Source organism: Peromyscus maniculatus, chromosome 11 (genome assembly GCF_049852395.1).
Source record: "Peromyscus maniculatus bairdii isolate BWxNUB_F1_BW_parent chromosome 11, HU_Pman_BW_mat_3.1, whole genome shotgun sequence".
NCBI classification, from domain to species: domain Eukaryota; kingdom Metazoa; phylum Chordata; class Mammalia; order Rodentia; family Cricetidae; genus Peromyscus; species Peromyscus maniculatus.
The window spans coordinates 76,147,694-76,163,902 of record NC_134862.1 but is presented as its reverse complement, the minus strand read 5'-3'; the positions used below and the strand labels follow the sequence as shown (position 1 = coordinate 76,163,902).

Here is a 16,209-nt window from a genome sequence, read left to right as displayed (position 1 = left end):
ACACAGATATTAGAGACAGAATGTCTGTATTCTTCAACCCATTTACTTTATTTAAAGAATGACGGTTGCTCCTCTTTCCTGCTGTATGTATGGCAAAAGTTCAGAAGAGCTTGCCTTAGCCTTCTTAACGCCGTCTTGTCTGCGGTGGTGGCCTGAGGTCTCTGGGCCAAGCTCCTCTCTCTACTGTGTAGGTCTTTGGAGGGAGAGAACCTAGAACCTCAACCCAGCAGATGCTCTGCTCCTTGCCATCACCCGGCTCCCTTCCCTGGCCATTCAGTCCATCTTTGTTTTGCAGGAAAGAGGAGACAGTCACTATCTACCCCGCGGACGTGGTGCTCTTTGAAGGGATCCTGGCCTTCTACTCCCAGGAGGTCCGAGACCTGTTCCAGATGAAGCTTTTTGTGGACACAGATGCGGACACTCGTCTCTCTCGCAGAGGTACGTTCTGTAAGGCTTCAGATGGCCCGTTTGGTGGCTACCTTGGGAGCAGATAGGTGGAAACCCGTGAGAGGCATGTGCCCCCCTGAGTCTGAAGCCGGGACCTCTCCTGATGCAGCTCTGTGTCTCTGTGACCCTGCCCAGCTGTAGCCCAACCCCAGGACATCCTGTCACCCGATGTTTAGTGACATTTAGGAAGGGATTAGTCACCTTACTCTTTAGATAAAGGAAGGCTTGTGAGGTCACTAAGATGAAATGCCCAGGTCTTTTAATTTTCTCATGAGGCATCAAGAAAAGATGCCTTGGTCTTGGAAGTAACCGTAGGGCTACTGGGGACGGGGAGCCCTGTGCCTGCAATCCCGGGTGTCTTGTTCCACCATCTGCTTCTGCGTGCTCTCCTTCTCTCCACCCAGCCCTGGAGCATTCCCCGGGAGGCCTTCCCGAGTGTGCACCCGTGCTTATGTCCATCCAGCCTGTGCATTCTCAGAGCCCCCAGAACTGGGTGAGGAGCTGAGCTCTGCAGGGTCCTGAGCCATGTGCTTCCACCTTTCAGGAGGAGAAGGGTTAGGTCACAGGAGTGAGGGGGGGACCGTGGAGCAGGCACCGAGAGAAGATGCTCATTATCTACACAGACACAGCGCCCTGCTCTGAGAGCCCCATGTGGATGGAATATACGGGAGATAGTGAACAAGACATTAGGAAGTAGCTTGGGCTAGGGAAATAGTGGGCAGAGTGCTTTCCCAGCATCTATGAAGCCTTGCATTCAATCCCCAGCATCACACAAACAGGTATCCTATACCTGTAATGTACCTGGGCAGGTTGAGGTAGGAGGATCAGAAATTCAAGGTCATCCTTAGCTGTGTAGCAGGGCCAGTTTAGACCTTGTTTCAAACAGGTCCCGGTAGGTGAATCTGTGACTTATTGGACATTCTAGCAAACAGGTTGATAACATAATATTTGGCAAGAGCTGGTAGTGGAACCAGTAGAACTGAGAGAGACTAGTCTGGGTTTGCATGCTGATTTGGAGCCACACTTCCCTCTAGGTGGGGAGCAGCAAAGGTATCACTGTGTGAAGAACGGGCAGGAGAGGACACGATGTTAGTCTCAGCAGGCAGGTCCCCCACCTAGTCTTGTGACATCAGTGGCTCTACCCACACCCCAGGTTTGTGTTTCTTTATGGAACCCCCCGACTGCCATGCATCTGCCCCAGTGTCTGGCTTACCACCTTACCTACAAGCCTAGCTCTTCCCTTGCTTGGTGGGCCGTTGTCCCTGATGGTTGCCGAGTTGAAGAGGCAGTGTGTTCTATTAAGAAACACAAGTTCAAAGCCAGGTGAGTCCAGCTTCACTGCTCATGGATGTGTGGCTCTGGACAAGTTGTGTTTTAACCTCTTTGAACCTTCTTTTTCTGTCAGCTAATCCGGAGATCAGTCCTCTAGGGATAGATGAGAGGTAACTCAGGGGCAGTGCCAGTGGGCACGTTAGTTGACAGCTGCTGCCTCTCAGGTCAGAATCTTGGAGAGGTTAGGTGGCTGGTATTGTGTTCTCTGCAGCAATGCCGGCCTCTGGGGACTCTGACCCCAGGAGTCAGCTCTACTGGCTGACTAGTCTAGCAAGTGGGACTCAGTCCTAGAGAGACCTCAAAGGAGGGAGAAAAGACAGCATCTAGGGAATGAGAGCCAGATTTGGAGCAGTTGTGAAGTCTTTGGAAATTGAGTGGGTCTTGGCTCCTAACTCAAATGAGGTCAGCATGCAGATTAAGCAGCACATTCTCCTTCCGTTTCTTGGCCTGGGGTGGGGAGAGAGAGGGTCTTTATATGAATATGGGAAATCTTTAAAATAATGTGGAACTTGGGTTTTGAGACAGGGCTTCTCTGTGTAGCCCTGGCTGTGTAGATCAGGCTGGCCTCAACTCAAGAGATCTGCCTGCCTCTGCCTCCAAGTGTTGAGATTAAAGGCGTGTATACCCACCCCCCCTACCCCCCCCCCCCCACCCCCGCCCCTTGCTCCTGAGTCTTCTCTGGCCCTTTGTTGTCTGGGCAGGTTGCTGCTGCCTCATTTCAGGTGTCTCTTTACAAGTTCCCTTCTGCCAAGCCACTTTCCTGGTAGATTTGTGCGGTTTTTTTTCTATATGCCATTTATTTTTACAAGTTCCTTCTGTCCAGGTAGGACAAAGAACATGTTGGCATATTCTTGGTGAAGTGCAGGGTGCTGAGGGCAGGGGACAGTCCCTAACAGTGGTAGGTAGTGGTAGTGGGGCTGGATGGAGAATATTCCGAGAGAATGGAGTACCATGCTCCCACCCATCTTTCATAAACGTCTAGGCTTACAACTAACATTCCAATAAGGGAGAAGTTGGCCTTGGAATCCTGCAGTGCCTGCCTGGGAGGCTCAGGCCCTCCTGGATCCCCTGCCTTACTCTTGGTGACTGAGTTTGCCGAGGGCTTCCCTCTCTGCTCCAGCATCAGGAGGGGGAAGAGTGGGGCGTGGGCATTTAGAGCTGAAAGAACACTGCTGGATTTGGAAGGGCTGCGTGGCCAGGCAGGGAACCGGCAAACTTGCAGCTTCCTGCCCATTCCTTTGGGAATGGTCCCATCCTATCCAGCACGTGTGTAGGGCTCAGGCTGGGATGGGGTGGAGGTGTTGGGTTGGTGTTTTTTTTTTTTTTTGGAGTTTCCAGTTTGTGCCAAGATCTTGTTCTGACTCAACCCTTGGCCTGATTCTGCTTCCTGGCAGTGCCCAAGGAGCAGGGCGTTTCAAGTGCAGTGAGCTAGCTGGCCCTTGGCCATGGAGCCATCCTAGTCCGTTTAAGGTGACAACTTCCTTGAAGGCTCTTAGGGAGTTAGGTGACGGTGCCTTCTGTTATTGCCTGTCCCCATTTCTTTGACAGGAGTCTCCTTTCTTCACCATGTGTCCCTTTTTTAACATATCCATTGCATGGGTTTGTATCCCGCTGGCCTCTCCGGAACCTTGCCACACCTTTCCAGTGTTCTGCAGGGTTCCTCTGCGCACACACTTCCCCCCATGTACCTTCCTGTCAGGAGCCTCTGCTCTCCTGGAGCCCCGCCCCCACCCCTGGTTGGGCTAGAGCTACAGTTGCCATCGGAGGGTAGGTAGGCTTATTGACCGGATTGTGTGCCAGCCGCCATGCTGGAGATTGTACCCCCTTGTTTTCTTAAATAATAGCTTCCTCAGGGCTGGAAACGCAGCTCAAGTTTGTAGAATGACTGCCTAGCATGAACAAAACCCTAGGTTGATATCCCAGCACCGCATAAAAACTGGGCACAGCGGCACACCCTGTAACCCCAGCTCTCGGGAATCAGAGGCATGAGTATGAGTTCAAGGTCATCTTCAGCTACATATCTAAGTTCAAGATCAAGCTAGGCTGCATGAGATCCCCCCCATTATAAATAAGACGTTCTTTGTCTACTTTTTGTTTACGGAAATGAAGATTCAAAGAGGATAAGTCACTTGTCTGAGGTCACAGGAGCAGGAGTTTCTGGGGACAGGACTCACATCTAGGTCACGTTCCTTCAGCTCCATACTCATTAGATAGAGAGAGCCAAGCAGCCTTGCTTTGCCATTTGGCCCTAGAGCTTCCTGCATGACCCATTGGCTTCTCTTATGACAGATGAAGTTACCAGGTCTGGTCCGTGGGCAGCAGGAGGTCTGTGTGGGGTGTGCCCACATGTGCGCCATAGGGAGAAGGGCAAAACTTTCCAGGGTGCTAAAGCCGGTAGCTTCCTGAAAAGCGTGCCATGTGAAACACACCCAGCGCCAAGCACTCCAAGGGCAGCACCTGATTCCAGGGAGGCACAAGCTCCTGAACTCAGGCGCTCTGGTGTGCACAGGCGTGATCGTGTGTGTGTGTGTGTGTGTGTGTGTGTGTGTGTGTGTGTGTGTGTGTGTGTGTGTGTGTATGTTAAATACTTAGTGGCATAGCTCTCTCCAGAATTTCATTCACAAAAACCCCCTGTGTTTGTTTACAGAGATTTGAGTTACCTGATGGGGTAACCTCTGGGGTACAGGTGAAAACCTAGCTGGTTGATAATAAGCTTCAAAGTGGCAGCTGTGCAGAGGGCTGTGTTGGCTGACAGCACCTCCTTCCTAGCACACTACTCCAAGGGAAACTGAGGCTTAGGGAGGTCAGGACACAGTGACAGAATCCGGATGCTCTGGCCCTTAAAACTAGCTGCAGGTTCCTTTTTAGAAGGCACCGAGGAAGATGGTGGATGATAGATGGTAAATCTGGATCCACCTTGGCTTCCTCCTCGCCTCTGCTCATTGTCCCTGAGAGCGTGGTTTTCTCACTAACTAATGTTCTATTTGCAAACTTCTGTGCCCCAGGTGGGCAGAAAAGAGCTTCCCCACCACTGGGATTCCCACCCAGGAGAGGGTGGGTGAGGTGGGTGATTGGCTGACCCCACAGCAGTGGGTCCCTGGACTTGGGAGCACAGGCGAGCATTCTCCAGTCGGACGCCACTGCTTCCTGTTGTCACGACTCTCTGGGGATGCCCTGATCTTTTCTGGTTCATGTTGAGATTTTGTTTGCTTGAAACAAGAAAGCTGCTAGTCTTGGTCAGGCAGCCTTTTATGTTAGGAGACACACTGTAGTAGAATTTGATGGTATTGAGACTTACATAACTTGTTTTTTCTGAATCTGTGGCTGGTCCATCCTAGGGCGAGTCTCTAAGTAGTCCTGATTTCTCAGTCAGCTGGGTGGCCTGCGGGAGCCTGGCATGCTACCTCGTGCACTGTGTTCTTGATTCTTGTTTTTCCTTCTCTTACAGTATTGAGGGACATCAGCGAAAGAGGGAGGGACCTTGAACAGATTTTATCTCAGTACATTACATTCGTGAAGCCCGCCTTTGAGGAATTCTGCTTGCCAGTGAGTTGTATTCTTTGTTTCTGCTAAATGTACATCTTGACATTTAATGATTTAACCTTTTTTTTTTAAAGGTGTATGTATTTTTATTTTATGTGTATAGGTGTTTTTTTTGCCTGTGACGTCTGTATACCACATGCATGCATGCAGTGCCCATGGAGGCCAGAAGAGGGCATGAGATCCTCTGGAAGTGGAGTTAGGGGTGGTCATTAGCTGCCATGTGCATGCTGGGTCTTTGTGAGAGCAACAGGAGCACTTAACTCTCATCATCTAGAGAGATGCTGAGCCATCGCTCTAGTCCTTCATGATAGATTTAAAAGCCTGTAGGTTGCTGGGGTCGCCCCGGCTTGAATCTTACTCCCCTCTCTTGAGTGATCATCCTGAAGTCCTAAGAGGTGGCAGGCTGGGTTCTGTCCTGCCATCTTTCTTCCCCTGAAGGTCACCCTGGTTCTGCGCATCTCCCAGGCAAGAAACGCAGGTCTGAGCTGCGATCAGACTTTACCGGAAGCTTGCCCGAGATAGACCTGAGCCAGCTGGAGACTTGGGAAGGCCAGGGTGCAGGGAGGGCACTCCACAGGCGGTTTATTTGAAACCTTCTTGGCCTTTGCGTTTGGGAAGTGCTGGGCTATGCTGAGATCCTCTTCCCTTGCCTCCCTCCTGGCACATCTGTATCCCCTATAGAGCATCTCGAGTTCTAGTGAGATGGCTTTCTAAGAACCAAAGGGGGGTGGCTCTCAGCTAATGATGAGCCAGAGACACACATCTCCCTGGGAGAGACCAAATGGGGCCTATGACATGAAGCTGTCAGACCCAGGGTGGATCTGGGATTGCGGGAAGGGAAGAAGATGGGGAACAAGGTTTAGTTGGGGAAGAAGTATTTGATTTAGGAGCATCTTGACTCACCACGTCCTCCCTGCTTGAGCAAGCTCAGGTCCGGCAGAGCAGGCCTTCGCTATTTATAATTAAGAGAGAGAGAGAGAAGCTGGGCCTTAGGCTGGATTTGAGTGAAATTGTTTGGGAAGACTGGTGTCTGGGAAGGTCTCCAGAATCAATGACCTCTGCTTTATCTCCTTTCCTGGACAAGATAATCCTCACCGTGCCCTGCTTCAGTCTGTTAGGAGGCCTTCAGCCTTGCACCAGGCTTGACTTGGTTTTCAGTCAGGGACTGGTGGACGTTGAGTCAGCTTGAGGAAATTTGTCAGGAGGCCGATGCCCTGTTGAAGGTTAGGTTATGAGATCGGGTTTCTGAGAAAGGGCTCCCAGGGCCGAGGGACTGAAATTCTTTCCATCTGTTTACCCGAGGACCTTCCCACTCTTTTGTCTCTTACTGAGAACACAAAGGGATTTCACCATTGGGAAATCCGATGTGTTCTGCTGGTTAGCTCAGCTGCAAGAGCTGAAGATTCTGGCCAAGTGTTTTCTGGGATGTTTGTGCTCTACCCCACTGTCCACTCTTAGCTCGGGGAAGACCATTTAATTTTTCCATAGTTGGGACCTGAGAAAGGTCTGGGGTCTGAGGCTGACTCTGTGTCAGCAGTTATGAGGAGTTGAGGGTACTCAGGCATACTACTACTCATGGAGTGTATGAAAAACTGGGGGTACATTCCAGGACACTTATTTCCAGAATGGCTTATGAAATCTCAGTAAATGGGTGGGCAAGGGGGAGACACACAAAAGGAGCATGGTTTCACCTTTAAAAAATTTTACTTTGTAAAATACTGTAATGATGGAGTAAAGCTGGTCACCAGGAGGGGATTGCCTTTTCTGGCCTTAACCGAGAGCTGGCTGTGAATAGTGTCACCCTTCAGGCTTCTTCAAAACTCAGGGTGAACGGATCCCCCTTTAAATTTGTAGTTACTGTTGCTCTGCTTTGTCGGTGCTGGGGGTAGAACCCAGGGTCTTACTCATACCAGGCAAGAGAGCTCTACCACGGAGCTGATCTCCAGCTCTTTGTTTGGTTTTTCTAATTAATAGTATTCCTGGTGTCGGAGACAGTTAACATGTGTGGTTTTAAGGCCATGTTCTCTGCAGGTCCTTGGTGGAAACAGATGTTAGGCACCAGTAATAAGTACTCAGGGAAAAGCTGGCTGTATAATGTGGATATAAAATAGACATCAGGGCTAAGCATTCGAGTTAAGCATTGGATTATGAATTGGTTTTTGAATCAACCACTTAGTGAGACCCACTTTCCCTCTTGTACAAAGGAAAAGCCTTCTGTCCTTTTCCTTATCGTCTTCCTCCCTTCTAACGTTCACATTTTAGCTATGAAGGTACTTCCTTGGACCTCTCCTTGTTTTTAGGTGCCTTCTACAGTATCACATCCAAAGCCTCAAGCTGCTGCTGGGGCTGGCTGGCTCTTCCCTCTGCCAGGGGCTGGCTTTTCCTTGTGCCCTTGGAGAGGGGCTCAGGTTTGTCTCTGAATGCCCCTGCTAATGTGTGGTAAATATCTCTCTTCACAGACAAAGAAATATGCCGATGTGATCATTCCTCGAGGTGCAGACAATCTTGGTGAGTACCAGTGGGGTGTCCTCCTGTGAGCAATACCTTCTTCTCACATCAGTCATAACTTGGGCACAGTGTGACCAACCATACAGGGTCTTGTAGTCTGTGATAGTCAGAAAGGTGTTTCTGTCTACAGATCTAGTCTTGGGAACAGACATAGTTCTTGGGAACAGATATAGTCTTGGGAACAGACATAGATAGTCATGTGTATATCCATGTGTGGGGACAGACATAATCAGGGAATCTCCAGCAGAAATAAAGGGCTGCTGACTCCCTTCAGCGGCCTCTCCAGTAGTGACACCTGGTATCTAAGACCACCTTTCAGTGTAGTTTCTTCCTAATCTGATTTAGAGTGATGTGCCATCATCACACCAGGGTTGCCCTTCTGAAAAGGAGTCGGATGGCTCCACTAGTGTGTCCTTCAATGTTCGGGACATCTAGGAAGCAATGGCTACCCACAGCCTCGAATGCAGGGTAGCTGAGTTCATCTGTTGCATCGGACTGGACCTCATCGTTTCATTCTCTTTGATTTCATTTTCTTCCATTTAAAAAGTGTGTTCAGCACAGCAGCAAACATTTCACTGTGTGTTTTAAGGAAGCACGGCATTCTCATTCCTAGCCACGGTCAGGGAACGCAGGGTTGAGCCGCCCTCAGCCTACATTCGGTTTTTACCACACGGACGGTGTTAGGAGCAGAGGCCCACTGTCCTGGTGGCGGCCATCAGCTTACACAGTCTCTGTAAATCATACCAGAAAGTAGTCCTTTGTTGTTTGGGGCTGGGAGGGTGGCTCAGTGGGTAAGAGCGCTTACTCAAGCATGAGAGCCCAAGTTTGGATCTTAGCACCCATGGTTTAAAAAAAAAAAAAAAAAAAAATGGAGAGCGAGGCATGGTGATGCACACCTTTAATCCTAGCACTCAAGAGGCAAAGGCATGTGGATCTCCAAGTTCTGGTCTGAACTGGTCTGAACTGGTGAGCTCCAGACTAGTCAGGGCTACACGGTGAGACCCAAATCTCAAAATCCTTCCATGGGCTGGGTCTGTGTCTGTAACCCTAGTACCGTGTGGACTGGAAACAGAATTGCTGGAGCTTGTCTGCCAGTCCGGCTGTCTCCAGGGTCAGTGAGAGACTCTGTCTCAAGGGGATAAGATGGAGAGCAGTGGAAAAGGACACACCGGACATTTTCCTTTAGCCTCCCTATACATTCACGTATTTGCCCCTCCCCACCGCACGCACTCACGCACTCAGTGGCACACGTTTTCCTGGTGCTTTAGCACTGGTCAGTGGGCTGAGGTATGAAGTTTGTTTCTGATGCAAATGCAGCTCACCCTTCTGTGGGAAGATGGCTTTCTGTGTTGTGGCCCTGTTTGGGACGGAAGTTGGTAGATGCTTAGGCAAAGGGACTTCGAGGTGATTGGTGGTGTTAAAACCATCTCTAGTCTATCCACACAATGTTTGGGTTGCTTGCTTTATGCAGTGGGGACTCTAACTAGCAGGATGTCCATTCATGGGGTCTCACTTCCATTCTCTTTAGAACACTTTACAAAGCAGGTCCTGTGAGCCCAGCTGGAGGCTCTGGAAGGTCAGGGCCTTGTTCCTGGAAGTCTTTGCCTCTGGTTCCCCTGTGCCCTTGCATGCACACAGACCATGCCGTCACAGCCCTGCACGCGTGCCCTTGCTCTCCTCACTCTCTCTCACTGTCGCTCTCTGCCCCACAGTGGCCATCAACCTCATCGTGCAGCACATCCAGGACATCCTCAATGGAGGGCTCTCCAAGCGGCAGCAGACCAACGGCTATATCAACGGCTACACCCCTTCACGCAAGAGGCAGGCCTCAGAATCCAGCAGCCGGCCACATTGACCCCGTCTGTGCCCTGACTCCAGATCCCAGCCCCCAGCTCCAAGACACAGGAGGGTCGAGAGGCTTTGGTCATCTGTACATACGCCTCCTATGAAATTACTGTATTTAAGAAAACACCACGGAGATGAATTGCCTTGATTTTCTTTTTTTTTTCCTTTTTTTTTGTACTTTGGAACAGCGAATCAAACAGAACTTGACCCTGAGCTTAAGTGACAAACTGTGCCAACTACTACTGGTGATGCCTAATTATGAATCCAACGTGTAACCAGTTATAAATACACACATACATACGTACATATAGAGAGAGATATATATAAAGGATCTATTTTTGTGTAAATGTACAAATACTGTAAAGCTGTTTGCCATAAGTATTCTGCAGGAACCTGTGCGTGGGTGTTGGGCCTGGAGCTCCACTCAGCGGGGCTCTGTGCTCTGGGCATCTGGGAAGCAGCGGGAGTGGGTGGTTGATTGGTCGATGTCCCTCGCTCTCAGCACCATGGGCCTCGGTAGGGATGGGACTCAACTCTCAAGCCCCCCCCCCCCAGACAGATGCCCCCTCCTTGAAACTGGAGCTCAAGAGAGATAGATACTTTTGTCTTTTGTCTTTTTTTTTTGAGTTGAAATTAAATGTGATCTCAGCTCAAACTCAATCTCAGGGAAGAGACCCACTGAGGAAGATCAGTCTGTCTGCATTTCTTCTTGCCTCACTCTGGCTCTGGCTGCCTGGGTGACCCATGACTCCTTCCTTCCTCCGCTGTCTGTTTTCCTGGTGGAGATTTTATAGGGTCTCATCCTTCAGGATAGGAGAGAGGAAGGAGGGGCAGGACCGTGACCCTAGGCATGTTTAAGGAGAAACTGCCTCCTAAGTCGCTGGTCAGGTTGCCTGGACATGTTATTGGACATGGAGTGGCTCATTGCAGCCTGGACTTTGGTTAAGGACATGTGGCATTGACCACTGACAGTCGTTCACAGGATGCCCCCAGGAGTTCCACCCAGGGAGCTGGCAAGAGCTTGTGTCCCTTCCGAGCTGGGGCTGTACAGTGAGATAAGGACAGTCTATGCCTCCCACCCGAGATTCTCTTGAGCAGTGGCATCAGGATGATTTCCTGAATTACACTGTCACCATGATAATATGGTGGCTGCCGGGCAGGAAGGGGCTAGGAGATGGGAAGTATTTCTTAGAAGGTATTAAGGGAGAGTATTTAAATCATGGGTACCTAAGCTGGGGTTTTATATTAGAGATGCCCGAGGTAGAGATTTTCAGCTTTCCCGAACACTTCCTCTTGGTGGGCACTCCTGCCTGAAGGAAGTTGATTGACATGCTGTGAAGAAAGCCAGAGGAAATGGGAACGGAACAAGAAGGGACAGGTGTGAGGTAGAGACCTCAGTCTCCGCCTAGCTCTAGAAGAGCCAAGGACTGTCATGTTGGTGGTCACCATCCTGCACTTTGTGGGTCCCACGCTCAGTCACTCCACATGGACACTGGAGCGCCTTCTCCCTCGGTGGCTCTCAGAGCCCTCTGAGGTTCTTTCTCTGTTATTATCCAGCCAAGCTGAGGTTCCCTCACTGCTTCAGCACCGTCCAGTTCCCCAATCAGGATTCAAATTTACCTCCAACTCCGTTTTTTTTTTTTTTTTTTTTCTATTTAAAAGACATGAACCTAGTCCTCGGTAGAGCTCTGCCACTTCCCTGAGGCATCCGGAGACCATGGTGCAGGCTCCGCAGCACGTTCCCACGATGGTACCTGCTGCTGGAGCAGAGAGCGTTGAGCTCTGATATCTGTGGGGTAGGTACGCACTCACCGAGACAGATACATCCTAGAGTGTCCGGGGGGCAGTCTGTATCACATCACTTCACACGTTCATGCTAATCCTGAGATAAAAGGTAGGTTAGGACCTGGCCTGGCATCCTCAAGGCCAAGGGCCCTGGCTCTGCTGGGGTTCCATGTGCTCATGGGAAACCCATTCCTGTCCCCAAGAGCCTCCCTCGGCCTCTCGGTGGGTGGCGCGCTCAACTTTACTTGAAGCTCCCAGGTGCCAAACCACTTAGTGCCTTGGCTGTCTATCCCCACTGCCGTGGCCAATGGATTCTTCTCATCTCTGAGCCTTTACTTAGCCGCTTCCTCATCTGCCTTGGTGTTGGGACCAAGCCAGCCTCCAGGACCTCTGAGCAGTCCGTTCCCAGCTTGTACACAGCTTTAGGACGACCCTATCCCTACCTCCTGGGGGAAATTGTGAGCACTTCTGGCTTGGCTGGGAGCAGTGTCTGCTGGGTTCAGGGAATGGCTGGAGGCTCTGCCGCTCTGAGGTTGCCCCAGCTTCTGGCCAATTGTGCATTTGAACTTGAACTTTGTACAGGAAACGCTGTGGTCGGAGTCTTGAGGTTCTGGATCTCCAATCCCATTGGGAGAGTTGGAGGTAAATTTATTAGGAAACCATGACATTGGTCATCTGGGGACTTTTTAGCTGTTCAGAGAGGAAGCATGGCTGGACGGGGCTGTGTCGCGTTAATCAGGTGCATAAATCCCTCGGCTTCAGAGCCACCCAATGGTGCTCGCCTCCCCCGCCCTGCACTGTCTTTGGCTCAAGTGTTAAGGACAAACTTCTAAGCCTTGGGTCACAAGAAGGCCTAGCCTCACACTTCATCTTGCTAATGCAACTTCTGCTGGCCTGTGACTTCTCTTTGGGGAACCAGAGGCCCAGCCTCACATGTCATCCCACTAATGTAACGCCTGCTGGCCTGTGGTTTTTGGGTATCCAGAGGCTGGTGTGAAAAAAAGATGGGAATCTGATAAAGAGTGGGTAGAGCAGACCCTGGGGAAGGGGGTCGATTCAGGCCTTGAGGGGAGAGGGGTGTCCAAGTCACCTGTCTGAGAACTAATATTTATGATGGTGGCTGCTCAGATCGTAGGGGAGTTGCCTCCAGCTTGCTCTGTCCAGGGTGGCTTGTCTGTGTCTTGTGAGGCAACTGGGTCAGGTGTGGCCCCCGAGTAGCTGAAAGCAGAGAGACGTCCACATTGACTGCAAGCCTCTTGCAGGAAAATGTCTTTCACTGCCTTTGGAATCTGTGTTCATGTCCAAGAATCTCCAAAGAATGGGCAGCTTTGGCTGAGACTAGGGTCAGTCCTGGGTACATACAGGCTGGTGCTTCTGGGAAGGACCAGCCGGCCTTCTCTGTCACCTTTGCCGTTCATACTTTCCTCCAGGTGGATTGCTGAATGCTTTGTGTCAGACAGAACCAGGAAGAGAGCGGGTTGGGAAAGGCACAAGTGGATGGTGCGCAAGTCCCCTTTAAGATTCTGGCTCTGGGCCTGCTCTGCTCTCATGGTGCCAGGCACAGGTGACGTGTTCTAGCAGCTTCCTGTTGCTCTCAGGCCCTGCGTTCCTACCCAGGCCTGCCTCGGGAGCGAGCGTGAGTGGCTGGATAGAGACCTAGACTGTTCTTTCCCTAGAAGATGCTGTCTCTTCCCTTTGCTTTTGACTGCCCTACCGTGGTTAGTGCTATATAATGACCACGTCCTATGTACTTTGCTGTAAATAAAGACGAACAAAAACTACCCAACTCCTGGCTTCTTTGCTTTGTGGTGTCTGGTGAGAAGCAGCCTGCCAGAGCCTGCTGTGACATTTCAGTGGTGGAGGGAGGGCTTGTGGTTTCTGGAGGAAGTGTGCTTGCCTGGCCTGCTGTGTTTAGGCCTCTGGTCCTGGGATGTGTGTGGAGCCGACTCCGGGCCCTAGCTGAGCTCCGGTTCTCCTAATATTCCTTGCCTTGCACTTCCTATCACGTGAACCACTGGGCCATGGCTTCCAGGAGGCCGTGATTCTTGGAATACTGGCTCTGTTATCACTGGTGTCATTTATGTGGCCTCTGCCTCTATTGCCTTCCCAGACCAGTTGCCCACACACTTCTCTATATTAAAAATGAAAATGAAACCTAAATGGAGTAAACTGAGGGGTGTGTAGTAGCAGAAAGTTTGCATTCATTATCACTCATGCTGAAATGAATGAAGGCATATGTATATCTATTTTCTAAAAGATACATGTGCATTAGTGTTTGCATGTATTTATGTATACTATATGCATGCAGTGCCCAAGGAGGCCAGAAGTGAGTGTTGGATCTGGAACTGAATTACAGATGGTTGTGAGCCACCATGTGGGTGCTGGTATACAAACCTGGATCCTCTGAAAGAGCAGTGAGTGCTCTTAACTGCTGAGCCATCTCTCCAGCCTTTCTATTCTTGTTGGTGCTGGTTTTTCAGACAAGGGTCTTTCTTTTTTTTGTTTTTTTGTTTTTGTTGAGATAGGGTTTCTCCGTGTAGCTTTGGAGCCTTTCCTGGAACTCACTCTGTAGCCCAGGCCGGCCTCATCTCTGCCTCCTGAGTGCTGGGACTAAAGGTGTGAACCACCACCACCCAGACAAGGGTCTTCTATATAGCCCTGACTGGTCTGGAACTCACCATGTTGACCAGACCGGCCTCTGAGCTCAAAGAGGTCCACCCGCCCCATCCTTGTGAGTGCTGGGATTAAAGACGTGTGCCGTCACACTCAATTTACCCTTGTTTTTAAAAGACCTACATCATGTGCCACCAGGGGTTTCGCAGAATTGGCCTGTGCCCTTTGCAGCACCTGAGAGTCCTGATTTAGTTTCCCTCTGTCTGCTGATCCCATCTTTCCGCCGACCAGGCCATCCCATCTAGGAAGTGGCAGATCTCTCAACAGGAGCCTCTCTCTGAAGCGTCCCCTCTTCCCCTAGTGGGCAGTGATGCTGTTTTAAATTCTTTTTATGTGTATGGGTGTTTTGCCTCCATGTGTATCTGTGTAACAATTGTGTGCCTGGTGCCCTCGAGGGAATCAGATCCCTGGGAACTGGAGTCACAGGTGGTTGTGAGCCTCTCAGCAGCCAGTGTTCTTAACCGTTGAGCCTTCTCTAGCCACAGACTAGTGCTGCTTTAATGAAGCCATCGATGGAGTAGGAAATCAACAGTTTGCAGGAAACTGTCGATACCTGCTTGAAACTGTTAAATACAAGGAGTAGAGGAGGGGTCTTGGAACACGACAACGTCGGCTCCAAGAGACTGGACGTGGGTGGATTCCTTCATATGGTGCTGGGGATGTTTAGATACTTTACAGCTAATGTTAAAGGTGAGGTGTGGTAGCACATGTCTGTGACCTCCAACGCTGGAGAAGCCGAGACAGGAGGATGACAAGCTGGAAGTCATCCTGGCTCACATACTAAGAACCTGTCTCAAAAATACTCCCGATCTCTCAAAAAAGAATGAGGGCATTTTCTGTGCTGGGCATTTATGTGGCTTGGTACTAGAACACCTGCTTAGCATCAGCAAGAGGTCTGGGTTCAGTTCCCAGGACCGCAAAACCAAACAACACCATGCTAGATCCTAGTTTGTTCCTGTGTGTATGCTCACACACACTTTAGTAAACCATGAGCTAAACTAAAATAGCTGTGTGAACCCATCTGATACAGGACTAAGCCCTGGCATATACATCTCAGGACTGGATAGCAATTGGATAGCAATCAGGACATAAAACTGCTTTCTATATAAACTAGTCACATCACCACCTCCACACTGGCCATTGTCTTTCTCGTGAGGAGCTGTTTGGACCCGGTGGTACCAATGACTTGTTGTCCAGAAGGAAGCTGGCAAGGAGTTCAGTGTGTGAGTGTTGACTTTCCTGGCCCGGGCAAACCAGCATGTCCTCACAGCTCACCTGCCCAAGGGTGCTCATCACCCTCCTGGATATTCACAGGAGTCCTCCAGAGACTGCTTTCTCGGCAGGATCCAGCCCCTGCTGTAAGATCATATTTGACTTGTCTGGTGTTTGTCATATATTCACTGGCCTTAAAAAAACAAAACAAAACAAAACAAAACAAACAAACAAACCAAAAAACCAGACCTGTGAAGTATGCTAGGAATGTGCTTGTGTATTGGGAAACTAAATTCAGCTGCTAGGAACAGCTAAACTGTGGCAAGTCTGGTGTGTGTCTGCCATCTAGTGGGATGATTCAGGTGGCAGCAGGAGGGGTGGCTTTGGCTGTTGGACTGTCTCATTTGATTGCCTGTAGGTATCTAAGACAGATATACCCAAGTGCCCCTAAAAGTATTAACTACTAATATGACTTTCCCCCTCCCTCTTTGGAAAATATATAAACCTCCACTAGAGCACATAGAAGCTAACTCTCTTAATGTCTCCATGGCTACAATCCTGTGTGGATGGAGATGGGGGAGGGAGTGTGGATGTATGTGTGCATGGGTGTGTAGGAATGAGTGTATGTGTGTGTGTAGGCCAAAAGTTGTCAAGTGTCTTTCTCAATTACTCTCCACCTTTTATTATTATTATATTATTAGATAGTGTCTCACTGTGTAGACCAGGCTGGTCCCAAACTCACAGAGCTCTGCCTCCTACCTTCTGAGTGCTGGGATTGAAGGTGTGCATCACCACCTCTGGCCTCCACCTTTTTTTTTTTTTTTTTTTTTTTTTTTTTTTTTTTTTTTTTTGAGACAGGGTCTC

At 49.9% G+C, this 16,209-nt stretch overlaps 1 protein-coding gene across 1 annotated transcript in view; it reads left to right on the top strand.

The window, feature by feature from the left end:
• Nucleotides 1–13,241, top strand: part of Uck2 (uridine-cytidine kinase 2) — a 65,209-nt gene extending 51,968 nt beyond the window's left edge. The window contains exons 4-7 of the mRNA XM_042258522.2: nucleotides 296–438; nucleotides 5,228–5,325; nucleotides 7,782–7,830; nucleotides 9,543–13,241. Coding sequence (XP_042114456.1) covers nucleotides 296–438; nucleotides 5,228–5,325; nucleotides 7,782–7,830; nucleotides 9,543–9,685 — 433 coding nt within the window. The 3' untranslated portion in view covers nucleotides 9,686–13,241. The remainder of the gene's footprint in view (nucleotides 1–295; nucleotides 439–5,227; nucleotides 5,326–7,781; nucleotides 7,831–9,542) is intronic.
• Nucleotides 13,242–16,209: the final 2,968 nt, after the last annotated feature.